Source organism: Piliocolobus tephrosceles, chromosome 5, assembly GCF_002776525.5.
Source record: "Piliocolobus tephrosceles isolate RC106 chromosome 5, ASM277652v3, whole genome shotgun sequence".
NCBI lineage: Eukaryota > Metazoa > Chordata > Mammalia > Primates > Cercopithecidae > Piliocolobus > Piliocolobus tephrosceles.
In genome coordinates, this window is record NC_045438.1 from 62965964 (window position 1) to 62984929 (window position 18966).

General features: G+C 33.9%; 1 protein-coding gene across 7 annotated transcripts in view; it reads right to left on the minus strand.

Moving 5' to 3' along the window:
* Nucleotides 1-1617: 1617 nt before the first annotated feature.
* CEP57L1 (centrosomal protein 57 like 1) overlaps nucleotides 1618-18966 on the minus strand; it is a 62455-nt gene continuing 45106 nt past the window's right edge. For 2 of the 7 annotated variants that reach the window (XM_023205980.2, XM_023205979.3), the window contains 10 exons: nucleotides 18240-18402; nucleotides 16677-16856; nucleotides 15381-15502; nucleotides 11711-11827; nucleotides 10347-10424; nucleotides 9776-9862; nucleotides 6382-6459; nucleotides 6022-6215; nucleotides 4764-4908; nucleotides 1618-2772 (listed from right to left, as the gene is read on the minus strand). In XM_023205980.2, coding sequence (XP_023061748.1) covers nucleotides 2551-2772; nucleotides 4764-4908; nucleotides 6022-6215; nucleotides 6382-6459; nucleotides 9776-9862; nucleotides 10347-10424; nucleotides 11711-11827; nucleotides 15381-15502; nucleotides 16677-16856; nucleotides 18240-18399 — 1383 coding nt within the window. In that variant the 5' untranslated portion in view covers nucleotides 18400-18402 and the 3' untranslated portion in view covers nucleotides 1618-2550. Of the gene's footprint in view, nucleotides 2773-4763; nucleotides 4909-6021; nucleotides 6267-6381; nucleotides 6460-7379; nucleotides 7458-9775; nucleotides 9863-10346; nucleotides 10425-11710; nucleotides 11828-15380; nucleotides 15503-16676; nucleotides 16857-18239; nucleotides 18403-18966 lie in introns of all 7 variants that reach the window. The other 5 variants (XM_026454408.2, XM_026454409.2, XM_026454410.2 and 2 more) reach the window with 5 other exon arrangements.

The following is an 18966-nucleotide window of genomic DNA, read 5'->3' on the forward strand; positions in this document are numbered from 1 at the left end:
AAAACCAAAATAATGAGACTATTCCCACATTTACCAACAATATATTTAGGTGTTTGCTTTTAGGCTTCAACCCATGCAAACATGTATTCTACATTTTTTTTTTTTTTGCCACTCAGATTCAAAAAATATTTATTGAATTTTTAATAAGTGCCAACTCTTCTGCTGGGTGCTTTCCCATGTTATTTCATTAACTCCTCACAACAAATTAGTATAGTCCTGTGAGGGAGATAATAGTATAATCCTCACTTTATAGATGAGAAACTGAGGCTCCAGAAAGTTATTTGACTTGTCCAAGCTATTAAATGTTGGAGTCCCAGAATTTGAAACCAAGTTTCCCAGCTCTGAAGTTGTGGTTTTTTCCTACTACACTGGACTAATTTTTAAGAAAATTGTCAATTGAAATATTCCATGTTCCTAAAATGTTTTTGTTTTGTTTTGTTTTGTTTTCTCAGATGGAGTCTTGCTCTGTCACCAGGCTGGAGTACAGTTGTGAGATCTCAGCTCACTGCAACCTCCACCTCCCGGGTTCAAGCGATTCTCCTGCCTCAGCCTCCCAAGTAGCTGGGATTACAGGCGTGTGCCACCACACTTGGCTAATTTTTGTATTTTAGTAGAGATGGGGTTTCACATGTTGGTCCAGATGGTCTCGATCTCCTGACCTTGTGATCTGCCTGCCTCAGCCTCCCAGAGTACTGGGATTATAGGTGTCAGCCACCGTGCCCGGCCGGTTTTTAAATTTTTAGTGATAATTTTTAAAGCAATACATATCTTCACAGGTAATGACTTTATTAATAACTAAATATATTCAGCCACCTTCCTAAATGTATAGAAAACAAAGGCACAGAACTATAGGTCTGCATTATGGTCCTGGTGGATAGCAGAAAGCTAAGAAGTTTAGCACAAAGCCAAGCTTAAACTATAAAACTCATATCCTCAAGGAGGAAAGGCAAAGTAGAAAAACAGGTAAGGTGATACAACCTAGTTTAGATCAAACACCCCATGGAACATCTCCAGGGCTGAGGAGCTAAGGATGTGAATGAGGAGGGTGAAAGTTGGCAAAGAGCACATGCACTATTTATACCAGGAGGAAATTTTGATCTCTGCCATTAACTGCTTTCAAGGACAATTCCAAGTATCAACGTGCCCATCTTCAGTCACCTCCCCACTTCCAGGTGTGGAAGGTCTTCTAACATGGTATCTCTTCTCACCATTAGAATGAATTATAGTTCTCTTCCTCCCCAAAAGATCCATAATTACCAACTTCTTCCTACACAAGTTTCTTGGGAATTACCTAGGAAAACAGAAAAACTGTCTTGTAAAAATTGCTCTCCTTAGCTTCCCAAGAACCTGACCTAAAAATTCTTTCACATCCATAGCTTGAACACTCCATCAGCTGTGGATTCAAAGAATTCAGTAAATACGTACTTCCAACTCTGTCCCTTAGGAATCACCATCTCTTAAACTGCTACCCTATATTTGAGCTCCTCCATTCCATTACACCTTTTCTGTCTGTCCTCTATTTCTACTTCAGTTCACGACTCCAGTCCCACAGCTGCTTCAGAGGATTTGAGTGAGAAACCAAGAGTTCAGGAGAGTCATACTAGCTCCCCTAGGCACCCAGAAAAACGATCAAGTGCAAATTTATTACAAAGCATGCATACACAATGACATTTTTTGACATTATTGATTTTAAAATATAAAAAATTAAAATATACCATACTACTCTGAATTTCTGCTGGATGAGGTAATTTAATGTCCAGCTTCCTCTTCCTCCATACTCTCTTGTAAAAAAAAATACCACTTTTGTGGGTCCTAGAAATTCAGTCTCAATTTATACTGATGGACATTACATACAATGCAAAGAACAGAAGTCAGCAAAAGTTATAAAGTAGTAAGATAAAATGGATCATTATTTTTTTTAAAAAAACTAGTTTTGTAAAAGAGAATGGGAATAGCAGAGGAAAACTTCTGCAACTGAATTGCTGTCTCCTAAAAATTAAGTAGCTATGGGTTCCTATTGTCTCATAAAACTTGGATTAAAGGCTTCTTCATAAAACTGTCTAATTGTTAAGCTTTTCCTTTTCCAAAAGAGAAAAACATTTCACAGCTCTAAAACAAAATAGAAAGAAGGCACCAGGAAAGCTAAATGATCTTTCTGAACTCTGTTCATTTAACATTGGTTTTTAAGGTTACAAACCTATGAAAAGTGGAATGAATGGTACTTGTAGCTCAGATTTAACTCAATTTTGAATATTGTCAATCTAGTACAATTTCTTAAATTTAGTTTAAGATATCTGCAAAGCAAACAATGTTTCTAAGACAAGATGAGGTTATGGGCTTCAATCAATAAGAAAAACAAAAAAGCAATTAATTTATTATTTGGAACCCAGTAGGTCATTAGGCATTAATTTAAAAATACTGCAACTTCATGTCTTATAGAAGCTAGAAACATGATTCAAAATGTCACAAAGTTATATTAAATTAAAACCACTTTAGACAATTCAAGGTCTCATTGACAAAGTTCATTAAGGTGACAGTTTTGCTATTTTGTTACTGTTCCCACATGATATCATCTCTTCTCAATTTCATTTGAAGATTATGAACTCGTATTGGATGAAAGCTGCTGTTTTTCTGAAAAAGGTTAGTGTCAGTCAAACATTTTCTGGGGCTATGTTTTATGTTCTTTGATCCTTTAGGGTTGCTGTCTTCTTGCTGAATACCTGAAGCTTCACTCATCTTTGAGTTTTGAACTTTTTGCTGCAGTTTACAGACCTGGAGAGAAAAAAAATCTAACATTTTAGTCAAAAATATACTAAAAATATATTCCAAAATAGGTTGAATTGATGGTTTAAAGTTAAAAAGTTAAAATTGAACATTAAAAAGTTCAATTTGGTAAGTTTTTAATTTATTGAACATCTATTACATGTCTAACACTATGCTTATCAGGTAGAATTATAATGAAGAAAAAAGTTCTTACTTTCAAGGAGCTTACTGCTCCTATTAGTGAAAAAAAGCATATATGTGACAACTAGAGAATACAATGAACCAGGATAACTTTGAATAAGACAAAAAGTGTATATATAAGAAGGCCAAAGTAAGATAAGGTCAACATGGGCTGCAGAGATTGGGGGGAAAGGTTGTATGTAAGATAACTGGTAAAAACCAGAGAACAGAGAGCAGAGAGAAGAACCTTTCTGGTAACATTAACAGCAAATCTAATAATTGGTTCTAGGAATGAGTATCAAGTTTTGAAAATTATACATACACACACGTGTGTGTATGTATGTGTATATATATATGTATGGGTATAAATATGTGTGTTTTTTTTAACTGCCATTCAGGAGTACTTTAAATTCAGGAATACCTTTGTGTACAAATACTTTTGTATATTCCTGAATTTAAAGTACTCCTGAATGGCAGTTTAAAAAAAAGTCAAGGGAATAACTTTATCACCTTGAGTAGTATATGGTAATAGTGAAGGCAGACAGAATTAAACAAAAACAATACGTATCAACTTGCCAAAACCCATTTCTTCAAAGTCTAACCCATTACTTAATCTGTTTCACTTGAGCATAGGTCTAATTTGTAGAGCTGATCCAGACTTTGGGTGAGTACCTAGTTCTCTATTTGGTTAACAATCAATTTTTATTACAGATATTACATTTATCATAATAAAATGCTTAAAATTTATACTGGTATAGCTATTATGGAATATAAGCCATGTTTTTCAAAATACAGTATATATATACTAGCTGAGTTTTAAAAATGATCATTCTTCTATTCCTTTCAAGTTTCTCCTATGCAATTTGAAGAAAGTGTACAAGTTGTAAAATCTTCACTCCAAAACATACAGAAATTTTTATTTATTATAGCCTTAAAAGCCAGTAAAATAAAAATAAAAATATTTGTTTTAAAAATTTCACTTCTTTCTTTCTTCCTTTCTTTCTCACAATAAGAATAAAAGTAATAATATTCTGCATCTTTTATTACTTTCCTATAAAAGGCAGGGAGGCTTATTTGTGACATTCATATCTCGTTAACTTATATGAATGATGATTTTGTCCACAGGCAGATGGCTACATGAGGTGACTTGAGGGTTCCTGGGAAAGGCTCCCTCTGCCTTCTGCTCCAGCAGTGTAATAGTGCTGCAAGTTCAACCTACGGAGTCACTGTCTTGTAATTAAATATTATATTCCATGATTCTTCTGTTAAAATAATAAAACTGTTAGCTATTCTTAGTTATTACATCTTAACAGAAGTATAGAGTTTTCCTCACCATCCCTGTCCTACTCACTATAGCTAGCTGAGTACAGGTCCCCAGGGAATGGAACACAACACAGCCTGTTTTGGGAAAGGGGAAATCATGCTTTAAGGACTGGGGCACTGCTTGGGAGCCAAGTTTATGTCTGGTAGTGAATAAGAGACCTGCTGACATAAGGGGTATCATTAACGCATTAGAGGAGAGAAGGAAGAGGAAAAAGAATGCTAAAAGGGTAATTGGAGGGCTGCTAAGGCAAGTTTGGTTTACCTCACAATTTCCCCAAAGCAATTTCTGAATACATAACTGAACCTATTTGCTCACTTAAAAAATTTTAACTTGGAGAGTTAGATGGCTCTATTCTGTCATAGGCCTAAGTGACTACCATCCATCTTTTCACTAAATCCCATACACAGATCTCAAATTTGGAAAGTTGTACAGAGATACAACACTGAATCCACATGTTTTATCTTTTTATTAAAATCTCTTACTAAAGCCTTCTTACACTCTCTTGATGCTTCTTCAGTTTGGAGATTTGTTCTCCTTTAATTTCCATTTTCTTGACTAAACACTCTAGTTCACATTCTATGTCGTCACAGACTGAATGGCTTTCAGTTTCCTTCATTTGTTTCAGTAGTTCTTGGTGCTCCCTATGAAAGAATAGCAAATATTAAGCACTACTATAGTTTATTGCATATATGTCTTTGCCATAATTAAGCAATTTTCTGTTCAATCATAAATTTTAGTCAGACTTAAATATTAACCTTTAAAAACAGCCTCTTTCTTTAGGGTTGTTTAATTAAATCTATGGTAACTATAACCAGGCTCCTGTGATTTGAAATTAAATACCTTTAGAAATATCTTAAGACTGCTAGGCAAATTTAAAAAACATGTGAATTCCTGATACTCATAGCTCAATGTAGTGAAATGTGTGATGTCTTTAACAGAGGTATTAAAGGGCTTTCTTCCTCATTATTGATATAGGATCTTTGGAAGAATTCCAGCTGTGGAAGTATTTGCCTGAAAAATTTCTGGATTTGGAGTTAGCCTACTGAAATGCTGTTAACAGAAAGAGTTGTATCTTCTACAGATGTCTTAGGTCAACTAGCTGGTCAGCGAAATCCCATAGTTCTGGAATTTCTACTGAATATATATTTAAGCAAGTGGGCACAATATAATGTATCCCATATGGAAATCTTCCTTACTATAGATGCTTCAAAATTTGTAATGCAGACCAGCCAGAGTCTAAAACAAGGAATTACATTCCTACTTGCCTAATGAAATAATTCATTCAGCTAAAAGATTCTAAAACACAAAAGGAGAGCTTTTCTTATAAATGCTTTTGTGAGTTTTAATCTAAGGTCATCAGATCCTATATGTCAGAATGACAGTAGTAGCTATCAGTCCAGATCTTGGGAATACAGAAATACCTTAGAATGAAAAAGTAGTAGTTATAAAGAACTGAAATTTTAAATAGTAACAAATACAATGAAAAATAGTGACAACAGATCTGTCCAAATGGCTAAGTAAGGCCTTTAAGAATTTATAAGTGGTATTGTTCTTAAGACTAAGAGGAAAAAGTGATATGGTACTTCTCCTGATAAAGAATAAAAATTGCTGGCCAGGCACAGTGGCTCATGCTTGTAATCCCAGCACTTTGGGAGGCTGAGGCAGGAGGACTGCCTGAAACCATGAGTTCAAGACTAGCCTGGGCAACATAGCGAGACACTGTCTCTTAAAAAAAAAATAATATAAATACTTACATGCTCATTTGGTCCAGTTCATCTTGCATTGCCATCAAAAGTTCAGATAAATTGTCACAAATGGAAATGGACTTTTCTGAGTCAGGAGGAATAGCCTTACACCAGGAAGTTGTTCTAGAAGGCCTGGGGAGACATCTAGTCTCAGCCACGTTAAAAGGTTTCTGAAGGATAGGTGGGCCACGATGTTGCCTCCTCTGCAAAAGGTTTTGCATACTTGCATTCACAGAACAGTTTGCACTGGTGGACTTATGGGAAAAGAAACAACTGAGAATAATTTTAAATGACTGAAGATATTTTAATAGCACTTACAATGAAACAGGAGTTTTTTTGAACAACTATCTTCATTTTATCCCCTCTCACCTTTTCAGCCACAAAAGGCAGTGCTCCAAACTTTGAACAAATTTGCCAAGGTGGTCCTCTCTTTATACATTTAGTTTTCTAGAGATTGACAAGAAAAAAACATAAATAAGAAATTATTTTGGGCGAGGTGGCGGACGCCTGTAGTCCCAGCTACTCGGGAGGCTGAGGCAGGAGAATGGCGTGCACCTGGGAGGCGGAGCTTGCAGTGAACTGAGATCCAGCCACTGCACTGCAGCCTGGGCGACAGAGCGAGACTCTGTCTCAAAAAACAAAAAAGAAATTATTTTAAAAGTTATTTATGATATGAAGAACTCTCTCAAAACTCAACAGAAAACAATGCAACTGGAAAATGGGCAAAAAAACATAAACAGAAATTTCACTGACAAAGACATACGTATGGCAAACATATGAAAAGATATTCAACATCATTAATTATGGAAATGAAAGTTAAAATTACAGTGAAATATCACTGCACATCCATCAGAATGGCCAAAATAAAAAATAGTGACAATACCAAATGTTGGCAAGCATGCAGAGAAAATAAAACCACTCACATATTGTTGGTGGGAATACAAAATGGCACAGCCATTTTGGAAGACAGTTTGGCAGTTTCTTATAAAACTAAAAATGTCCTTATTACATGACCCAACAATTACTCTCTTAGGCATTTATCCTAGAAAAATGAAAACTTACATTCACATAAAAACATGTATACAAATGTTCACATCAGCTTTATCTGTAATAGCTAAAAAATTGGAAACAATCGAAATATTTTTTTTTTTTTGAGACAGGGTCTCATTCTGTCACCCATACTGGAGTGCAATGGTATGATCTTGGCTCCCCGCAACCTCTGTCTCCCAGGCTCAAGCGATTATCCTGCCTTAGTCTCCCAAGTAGCTGGGATTACAGGTGTGTGCCACTACTGCCCGGCAAATTTTTGTATTTTTAGTAGAGACGAGGTTTCACCATATTGCCCAGGCTGGTCTTGAACTCCTGACCTCAAATGATGCACTCGCCTTGGCCTCCCAAACTGTTGGGATTACAGGCATAAGCCACCATGCCGGACTCCAGATATCCTTTAACAGATGAATGGTTAAATTGTGGTACATCTGTAATGCGGAATATCACGCAGAAATAAAAAGGATGTATTGATACACACAACAACTTGGATGGACCTCAAGGGAAAAAAGCCAATCTCAAAAAGTTACATACTGTATAATTCCATTTATATAATAATCTTGAAAGAATAAAATATACAGATGGTGAACAGATTAGAGGTTGCCAATGTTCAGGGAAGGGGATGTGTAGCTATAGAGGGATTGCATGAAGGAGTCTTTAAGTGGTGGAAGAGTTCTGTATCTTGATTGTTGTGATGGTGACATGAATCTACGCATATGATTCTCATAAAATCTACACATGTGATTTCTCTCTATGTAAAACTCTCCTACTGCTGTGAGTTACCATCTAAAATTACAACTCTAATCATGTCCCTGCTTTTCTCAGAAGCCTTCAGTAGTTCCTGTGTGTAGAATAAAACTTTAAACTCTTAACATGGCATTCAAGATCAGCCATTAGCTCACCCCAAGCTGTATTTTCCATTTTAACTTCCTCTATGATTTCATCTCACCCCCACTACTGGACTATTACTTATAGGTCCCTGGAAAAACCAACAATTCCTTCAGACTGTAATATATTTTTCCTTATCTCAGTCTGTCAATATTTAATTCTTCAAGGCTTCAATATTGCTTTCTGCATTACCTTTCACATATTCCTTTGTCTACATAGCACCACAACACTTTGTTTAAACCTCTATTAATCTTCTATTATACTGTTTCATACTTATATATTTATCTGTTTCTCACAAATTCCTGTCTTATTTTTTTATCACCTAGAGATACCAGTCTATGTACATCAAAATGTAAGAGTTGAATGAACTATGTCCAGGACATGGAGAAACAGTGTGATAGGAAGCAGGTCTCTCACAGAGGCTTCCTGAAATCTGATCCTACTTTCAGCAACTTTAGCACTCCCTCCATCTTTAAAAAGAGACACCACTATTTGCATATCCTGTGAACTTGGGATTTGAACTAAGTACTTCCATGAAATGATTCTGCTGTTAATTACTGTCTTCTCTTCCAGGAGTTACCTTTTCTTTCCTTCATTTCTTTTATCTTCTTCCTGTACCTTCACTATTTTTATAATAAATAGGTAAACTGAAAAAAAGTTCCATTAACTCATCAGAGAAAGGATGCCATAAAACATACATATTGGGCAGTATGTGTTCCACTGGCAAATTACTTACAGTGATTTTTCTATTTGGCTTTGTAGCTGTGAATCTCATTGCACAAACAAGACACAAAACAAATATTTAGGAAAGGAAACAGGCAAAATAAGTCATATTGGGAAAATATTGTTCGTTATTATAGTTTGAAAATTCTTTAAAATGAAAAAATTATGAAAAATACAGCCCAAGTATTGAACATTAATTTTTACTTATGTAATAAAAGAGTAGCCAAAGTTAAGTATAATGTTCTCTCCATTATTTTATCCACAAGCTAAGCATATGGCAGTGCCCAGAATTCCCAAATAGCATCTCCTGTCTCCCACAGCAAATGATACAGAGCAACACTCACTCCATTCACATCTGAATAAATAGTAATAATGGCCATCAAAACCATAATTCTAGAATCATAAGATTAAAAGGGATTAAAAACTTTTTTCATACCATTATATATAATTAAGAAGGGTTACTTGAATAGAACACATTCAAAACATCAATTCATCTAAACAAAATACTGGTCTATAAAGTACTAACTCTCCAATCCTTACTTTTAGGCAAATTCACAAGAAATAAGCATAGAAATTACATATAACAATAAATTCCCTATATAAATGACTTTACAGACTTAACAGGTGTGTAAGAAAAACCCTTATTTTTTTATTGTGTACATATTACATAAAACTGCTTTCAGGATCTATTATTTTTTCAATATCTACTGTGTTGTTTAGTGCCTCTTTTATAAAGTATCACAAAATATATTTCTCCAGAAGTTTAGAAAAATATTAATCTTTCTAGAAAAACTGGAGTGCTTCCTGTTATTTCACAAAGATAGCGATACTGTCCATTATATGTTCCTTTTTGGTTTGGTTGTCAAGCAAACTCAGAGCTAAATTTTGTACATGACTGCTGCTACTTTTTAAAATCTGAATATTATGAAATTTTCTGTCCTTATATCCCAAACCATCATCCATTACTTGGCACGCACTATTGCATGTCTTTTATTATATATCTTCAAATCCTTTTGGGAAAGGGGTAGGTATAAGCATTAAGAGGGTGTATAAATAAGTATTAGCAAATAAAAGTATAGTTTGGGAGAAAGTTTTATATGCACACCTTTGAAGATGTCTTCTTTTCCTTGGAGTGCTTTAGATTTGAAACTGAAGACATTATAATTTTACTGATTTCAAGTCCAGTTTGAAGCTGTAATTTTTTTAAAAAAAGTTATAACATTGATTTGTAACATGCAAAAACATTGTAATGAGCTATCAGGTCTAAGCTTATAAATATAAAAATGCTTTTTGAAGAAGAAAAGAAGAAAAGAAAATTCAAGATACTGTTTTTGTACGTGTGAAGGTCACTAAGTCTATTGGTAATTACAATACTTTTCTGTTTATAAAAGAATAAATTATTTAATATACATATAGAGATCAAACTGAAAACAATCTCTCCTAGGAGTTGCTTCAACTGAGAATATGTGTATTTGTCAGAATTTCAAAAGATTAAAAGACCTCTTGGTAATACATCCACGTATCATACTGGCTGACTGAGAATTTCATTATTATAATGAAAAGACAATTTAGGAAGCAGAAATTAGAATCTAGAACATAGGTTTCAGTTAATGAAAATAAAAATATAATAAAACATATATGGTTTACTGTGATAGATTATATAGTGCCATATTTACCTCAGAAGCTTTGTCTTGAAACAGCTTACGCTGATGTTCTTCTTCCTTCAGTTTTTCTTCTAAATGTTTAATCTTGTCCTGCAAAAGAGTAAAAACTAAGATTGTTATATAAAAACTAGAGCCAAATATCCTTTGTTTCTTTTCCAAATAGAGTGCTAGGGGGTCCTGATTCTTAAGAGTTTGGCAAATTAAGGCAGAAAATAAGAAAAAGGAATGGCACAAGATGTTAAGATTTTTCTTGGCTTTCTTCCCACTTCTTTCTTTGTTCCTTTACCTTCTATTACACACAAGGAGAAGACAAAGGGAAAGCAAAGAATATACACACACATAGGCTTTATTAACTTCCAGCAACAAAATCATTATGATGAAACTTTTAAGGGTACTAATGGTGTAGAAGGTCAAACCATTATAGTCTTGGGTCTCAATGTTTCATTCAAAACATAAAAAAAATAAGTTTCTACTATTTGCATATATATGATAAGAGTGTAATTTGGGGAGAAGAGTGAAAATACATAATAGAAATATACAATGTGGTCCTTGTTACTTAAGAGCTTATACAGATTGAGGATCCTTTATCTTAAGTGTTTGGAACCAGAGATACTTTGGATTTTGGAATATTTTCATTACTAGTTCGGTATCCCTAATCCAAAAATTCAAAATCCTATATGCTCCAGTGAACATTTCCTCTTAACATTATATTACTGTTCAGAAAGTTTTGGACTTTGGAGTACATCAGATTTTGGATTTTTGGATTAGGGACACCCAACCTGTATTGTATGAAAAGAAAAAAAGAGTAATATTCACGGAACAATAAAACAACAAAGCAAGGAAATAACTTGACAAGGACTATATATATGTAACTTTATATACGTAAGTATTATATCTTTTATCTGTGGTGTGGTTCAGAATAGGAGGACAGTACTATTTCAAAGTGAGAACTTCCTGAGTGTTGGAGAGTTCAAGGAGGACTTCCTAGAGGAAGTACAACTCTGAGAAAACCCTATAAAATGGAAAGGATTTGGAGGGAAAAAGGATGAAGAGGGGAACTGGTATAGGCTTAAGTTGACTACAAGTGGTGAAAGACAATTTTTTAATACTCTTTAGGTAAAGTATCTGACAAATAAAAATATCCTGCCGTATTAGAAGTCAAAATTACAATTTCACATCAAAAGACAGCTAGCTCATTCATACTGTGACAGAACACATTAACTTTTCATGCTATAGGTGAGAATTCATATCTGGATTATAAAAAGCTGTAAATGAAGTTTTATAAATCTGAGAGTTACTCTACATTCACATAAAATATCAATTATGCTTAACACTAAAGATTTATTCCTGTTGTCATCACTTCAAAGAAAATTTACCTCAGCAGTTTTCTGAGTTGTTGTAAGTCTAAAACACTCTTTTTCTAAGACATCAAGCTTTTCAAGTTTTGCATACAGCTTCATCTGATCTTGTTCTTTTTCCCTCTGAAGCTGGGCCTAGAAAGGATACAAATAAAATAACAACCCTGAATTTGGCAAGTAATGCCAATGGAACAAGAATAATACAATTTCTGAGAATTCAAAACACAATGTAAATATCATAAGAAACATGTACATAAATGCACATACTTTAGGTGCTTACAAGCAAAAAACAAGAATATCAAACATGTTTTGTTATTTATTGTTTTCAATCTTAAAGTCATAATTTTTTAAATTTAAATTTAAATTTTTTTTTTTCTGAAAATCAAACACTTTTAAGGAGCAAATATAACATGAAAAAAGGCCAGGCGTGGTGGCTCATATTTGTAATTCAAGCACTTTGGGAGGCTGAAGTGGGAGGATTGCTTGAACCCTGGAGTTTGAGACCAGCCTAGGCAACATAGTGGGACTCCTCCTCTACAAAAAACTTAAAAATCAGCCGGACATGGTGGTGCATGCACACCTGTAGTCTCAGCTGCTTGGGCTGCTGAGATGAGAAGATTGCTTGAGCCTGGGAAGTCAAGGTTATGGTAAGCAGTGACTGTGCCACTGTACTCCAGTCTGGGCAACAGAGTGAGACCTTGTCTCAAAAAAAAAAAAAAAAAAAAAAAAAAAAAGTGCAGATTAGATGTATTATATTAGCATCAGTGAAACAAACTTGTTTATGCATCTTTATATAGAATATAAATTAATTCTACTACGGAAAACTTTTCTTTTTTTGAGAGAGTCTTGCTGTTGCCCAGGCCAGAGTACAGCAGCACGATCTTGGCTCACTGCAACCTCTGTCTCCTGGGTTCAAGCGATTCTCCCTCCTCAGCCTCCCAAGTAGCTGGGATTACAGGCCCCTGCCACCACGCCCTACACCAGGTTTTGTATTTTTAGTAGAGATGTGGTTTCATCATGTTGCTTAGGTTGGTCTTGAACTCCTGACCTCAAGTCAACCACCCTCCTTGGCCTCCCAAAGTGCTGGGATTACAGGTATGACCTACCAATTCTGGCCTAAGAAAACCATTATTAACAAAACCTGTATTAAATAGTGCTATTTACAAGGTGACCAAACATCCTCATTAACTTACCCTCTCTCTAACAAAGAAAAGCAGCTATCAGAGGAATAAAACATAAAAATAACATGGAGAAAAGGAAAGTTATATATATATATACATACACACACACACATGCACATCTATATGCTATTTTGTAATGGCATTTATAACCATACTAATGTAAGGTATTAGTAATAGGGGCAACTGTGAGGGAGCAAGAACTCTTTCTATACTATCTACTCAATTTTCTATAAATCTAAAATGGCTGTAAAAGATAAAGTCTAGGCCGGGCACAGTGGCTCATGCCTGTAATCCCAGCACTTTGGGAGGCCGAGGTGGGTGGATCACCTCAGGTCAGGAGTTTGAGACCAGCCTGCCCAACATGGTGAAACCCTGTCTCTACTAAAAATACCAAAAGTCAGCTGGGTGTGGTGGCGGGTGCCTGTAATCCCAGCTACTTGGGAGGCTGAGGCAGGAGAATCATTTGAACCAGGGAGGCGGAGGTTGCAGTGAGCCAAGATTGCGCCACTGCACTCCAGCCTGTGAGACAACACTGAAACTCTGACTCCAAAAAATAAAAATAAAAAAGATAAAGTCTATTAATTAAAACAAAATCAAAAACAATACCAATAAACAGAGTCTTGGTAACCTGTGGTTTAATAACATTTAGGTGAAGTCCCAGAGAAGAAGAGAGAGAGGTGGGACAGAATAATTATTTGAAGGATAATGGTTGAAAATGTTCTAATTTAATGAAAAATACTGACAGATTCAAGAATCTCAAAAGGTTCAAGCATTAAAAAACCACTTAGCAACATATTGTTGAAAACCAGTGATAAATGGGAAAATCTTAACAGCAGTCTGAGAAATGATAACACATTCTGCATAGAGGAATAAAGAGAACTCTGATTAGTAACTATGAGATCCAGAAGGCAACAGAAATATAATCTTCAATGTGCTGAAAGAAGAAAAGATGCCACCTAGAATTCCATATCCAGCCAAAATATCTTTCACAAATGACAAAGAAATAGACTTTTCCAGATAAATAAATGATAAGAATTGTCAATTCTTAGCATTTCTGATATTTTCCTTCAGATGGAAGGAAAATGATATCAAATGGAAAACAAAATCTACACAAAAATAAAAAGCACAGAAAATGGCAAAAAATACATATTCTTGTTTCCTAATTTTCCTGAAAGGATAATTGACCATTTGAAGCAAAAATAATAATGTATTGTGGGTTGTATGACATAATGCAGAAATAAAATGTATGAAAACTATAGCACAAAGGGGAATCAGAGGACGCATACTGAAAGAGGATCCTACATTATATGTGAAATATTTTAATACAGATTTATGGCAGACTGTGGTTAGTTAAGAATACGTATTTCAGTTCACAGAGCAGCTATTAAAAAGGATCATCATTTGTTTCAATATCAACTAGAGAAAGACCCTCATCTTATTCTTCTTCAGAATAGTTTGGCTGTTCTTGGACCTTGGCGTTTCCATATAAATGTTAGAATTAAATTCCCTGGTTCCTTAAAAATCTGTTATGTATTTGACCCATCAAAATCCAGTATTGATTGGTACTTTTACCCTTCTGCCAAGAAAATGCAAGGATATTAGAACACTTTAAACTACTTTACTTCTTCCTAATATATAAGCCATTGTTCTGATGAATTTTAATTCTTTATATTTAAACCATATAAATCTTAATTATTGTTGCCTTATATAATATTCATTTAGATTTATCCACATATTTACCATCTTCATTACTCTTCATTCCTTCATGCATCTCTGACCTTCCACCAAAGGTCATTTTCCTTCTGTCTGATGTCCTTTAGTGTTCTCTTTAGAGTGGACCTACTAGTAACAAACTATCTCAGTCTTTTTAGTCTTAAAATGTCTTTATTTCTGAAGGATACTTCCCCCAAGCATAGAATTCTAGACCAGTATTTATTTTCTTTTAACACCTTAACTCTATCAGTCCCTTGTCTTCTGGGTTCAGTACTTTCAGTTGAGAAGTCAGCTATCACTTTAATTGTCGTCTCTTTGAATGTAATATTTTTTTTTCTGGATGCTTTTAAGATTTTACTTTTTTTTTTTTTTTTTGAGACAGAGTCTTGCTCTGTTGTCCAGGCTGAACTGCAATGGCACGATCTCAGCTCACTGCAACCTCCGCCTCCTGGGTTCAAGCGATTCTCCTGCCTCAGCCTCCTGAGTAGCTAGGATTACAGGTGCCTGCCACCAAGCCTGGCTAATTTTTGTATTTTTAGTAGAGATGGGGTTTCACCATGTTGGCCAGGTTAGTAATTTTACTTTTTAATACATGTTGTAACATTCTTAGCCATTATCTCTTCAAATACTGCTTTTCCTCTATTTTCCTATTCCTTTCGAAACTCCAATGACACATAAGTTAGACCTCATTCTAACATTATGCCTCTTTTGCCCTTGAATTTTCCCATGACATTAAAATATTCTTCAAAAAGATACAAAATTATATTATCATTCCTTATAGAAAATATGCTCACCTGTTGTTCTAGGATCATGTTCTTTTCTCGCTCTACATTGAGAACCATTCTCTTTGTATATTCTAGTTGCTTCTCTAGAAGAGTACAACGGGACTGGGCTGAGCTTAACTGTATACTTATATCTACGAAAAAGACAAAATAATAACCAGTCAATTACTTGATTATCACATAGATCAGAGATTTGGTTATCACAAGAAATGTATTATGTGAATTCAATCAAGAGCTAAAAGTTCAGGGTCTCTTTTATCTCTGAGTATTGACTCTCCCAGAGTTATGAAAATACATTTGTAAATAGCTCATTAATTACATAGAACTGGTTTAATATTGTCTCCTCCTAAAAATCCAGAGGGCACACTTCTGAAAGAGGAGGATGTCAGTAACTTGTGGGGTGATAAATATCCTGGTTGTTAATGAAAATAACATCATCTGGAAAAACAGAGGCTGATAGCTTCTTACCTATCAATATATTTCTTCTCTTTCAGGAAACGCAAGTATATGCATCTACCACTCTCATTTTCCCCTGTTCTTGACTGCTGGCAGAACAGCTAATTCCACAGCAGAAAGCAACCTAGTTCTAATCCTTTAACTCTTTACTTTCCTTACCCCTTTCTTCTACTTTTGTCCAATTACCTCAGAAATATTTTTCTCCCCATTTCTTCATTCTACTTCTAAGTTGAACAAAAACTTGAGCCTTGTTTATAAGGATGAGTGTAGTGTAAAAATGAAAAAGAAAGTCTTAAGTTTTGAAGTGAAATTATGTAAAAGACTTATGTTCTAAATTTCTAAAATTTTTCCTAATTTCCACAGAAGCTCCCCCATTTGCCTATGTCTTCTAATTAACTTTGCTTTCCTCTCAAGTTAAATAAAATTCTTTTGTATTCATTTTTATTGGTTTTTATATTGTTTAATTGCTAGTGTTGTTCTGTATTTCAAATTCTAAAGTTTAGTGTTAACTGCAAATACAAATAAATAAAAAATAAATATTCAATTACGGGTTAAATTGGATTTTGTTGGTTATTCTGAAAATATTCTAATTTTTAAACACAACTTGTCTAAAATCTTAATTTTTCCTTTAATTTCTAGAATTTATGAATTATGCTAAGTTAGATATGATAGAGGTAAGTTCAAAACTGTATCTTTTTCTCACAAATATCAAAAGGTCTGAGAACAAAGTCATAAAGTTTGAATATATATAAGAACAAAGATATCTGAGTACATTGGCTTAGACTAGGTTTATTATTTTTGAACTGTAAACTCTGGTAACTCCTGGTTTCTGAGAACTACTGCATTTCTTACCTTTTTTCTGCTTTATCAGCTCCTGGTGTGCCAGATTTCTCTCATTTGTTTCATTCTCTAAGGCCTTCTTATACTGCGCTGCTTCTCTGGAAAGAATGTTCAGGTTATCTTCAGCCTGTGTTCTCTCCAGTTCTAAACGATGAATTTTTTCCTGAAGAGTTTTTAAGGCTAAAATAAGAGCTGTTGAAAAAAAAATTTTGTTGATATTTTTCAGTGAAAGTTTCTGAACACTTACAATCAAAGTAACATGAGAAAAATAAGCAGCATATTTTTGTTAGTGAGCCAGAAAAATGTACAAGTAATGCATATTCTTCCAAAAATAAAAAATAATGAATAACACTTTAAAGAGGGGCACATTTTCTCTAATATATCTTGTAAACAATATATCTATGATTGTATTTAGTTATTTCTAAGACTGAGAAAGGTAATAACCATGATTTTAATTTAATAAAATAAATATTTTCAAATGAAAGGACTTAAAGAAGACAATGTAGTCTAGGGAGCATAAGAGTCTGCATATGGATAAGGAACATTAAAATATAATTTCTACTAATTAACGTGGCAATTTAGGTTTAAAGTTAAAGGTTTTTTCCTCAGTTCTTGATGTATTCCATTTTAGTCAAATCACACATATTTATTGTTTCTTTGTCCATGATGCAGTATTAAGAAACAGGATAATTATAACCTAATGGTTTACCTGATGTCAGACCTGAAAGATAATAGTACACTATACCACTGTGACTTGTATTCAACTATATTAATATCTTCATGATTCAGATAAGTTCAGAGTTTTAACTGTCATATACTTTATATCAAATTAGAAAGATGCTTGCTAGAGATTACCATTTGATTTTTATAAATGAGATAAATAAATTATATTTATTCCTCTTTACATGGTATCTGTAGCTGGCACATTGATTTGCATTATTATTTCCTATAGTTTATTCCACAAAACTAGTTTATTTATTAACAGCAACCATTATTATAGAATATTTTAAAAGTAGGTGATAACAGAATCTTAGAAAGCAATCTGCACAGCTTAAAATATGCCTGGAGTAATAAAATGTTTTCCTAATTCAACTTTAAGATCCTCCTACATTTCTATTTTAAACATTAAAATACTAGTATTTTGTATTTACTCTGATATACTGGCTTCCTAAAATATTTTCAAGAATAATTTTGGATGTATGCAATTTCTGAATCTAATTCTTGAATAAGATGTAATTCCATTTAATTCACTAACATTCTAATCATCTGGTTTAGAAGGATTCCAAATCTGACCTTTTATTCTTCAAAGAGTATTTTCCTGTTTTCAAATGATGTTTTTATGATAACCCTGTGACATGTGTCCAGCTGGTTATATTAATCTTCATTTTATGGCTGTAGAAGCCAAAATAAAAAATGTCAAGTAATTTGTCTAAGTTCATAGAAACTTTTAGCAACAGAATCAAAATTAGGAGTTTTGTTAAGATTAAATATACAATCATATTGTATTCCACATAAATACAAAAGGTTTTTTATAGCAAGCTTTTTACCATTCTTCAAATTCTATATCAGCATTACCTTGGCTATTTGGGCTATGAAGTATCTTAGGAGAGGTAACCTCTAAGTTCGCAGGATGGCAATTCTGAGATGGTTCATTCTGGGTGAATGAGGGAACAAATACTCTTTCTGGAGGTTTATGATAACTTCCCACTATACTATGCATTAACTCAGAATCCATTATCTGTAGAGAATAAAGGAATGATATAATATAGTATCATTCTTTCTTATTTTAAGGGTGAACGCATCATATAAAAATTCAGGTGAAACTTTAACATAACAACATAATCATATACTGTGGAGTTGTATCTTTATGAACTTAATTATAAATTCAACTCTAATAAGCCTGGCAATAAAAGAAAGAAAAATTACTATTTCTTGTGTAAGTAGTATCGACAATTCTGCCTGACTTTCAATAATCATATACCCTGGAGTAAGCATGACATGAGTGCCGTGAATTTACTGGTTTCTCAGTTACTCACAAATCCCATATATCTATCATAGTCTGAGCATTGCTCTACAAGCAGTGTGACTCTAGGATTTAAAGAGAAAGTACATATTCTAAAAGACAACAGAGCTTTTAAAAACAAGCCAATAATATATACTGATTCTCTAATACTGATTATTGAATTCTAATGTATGGCTTCCTAAAGGATTTTCAAGGGTGATTTTGGATATATAAAATATTGGAATCTAACCTTTGAATAAGACACATCTCTGCTTAGTGTATTAGCATTTTAGTCATCTA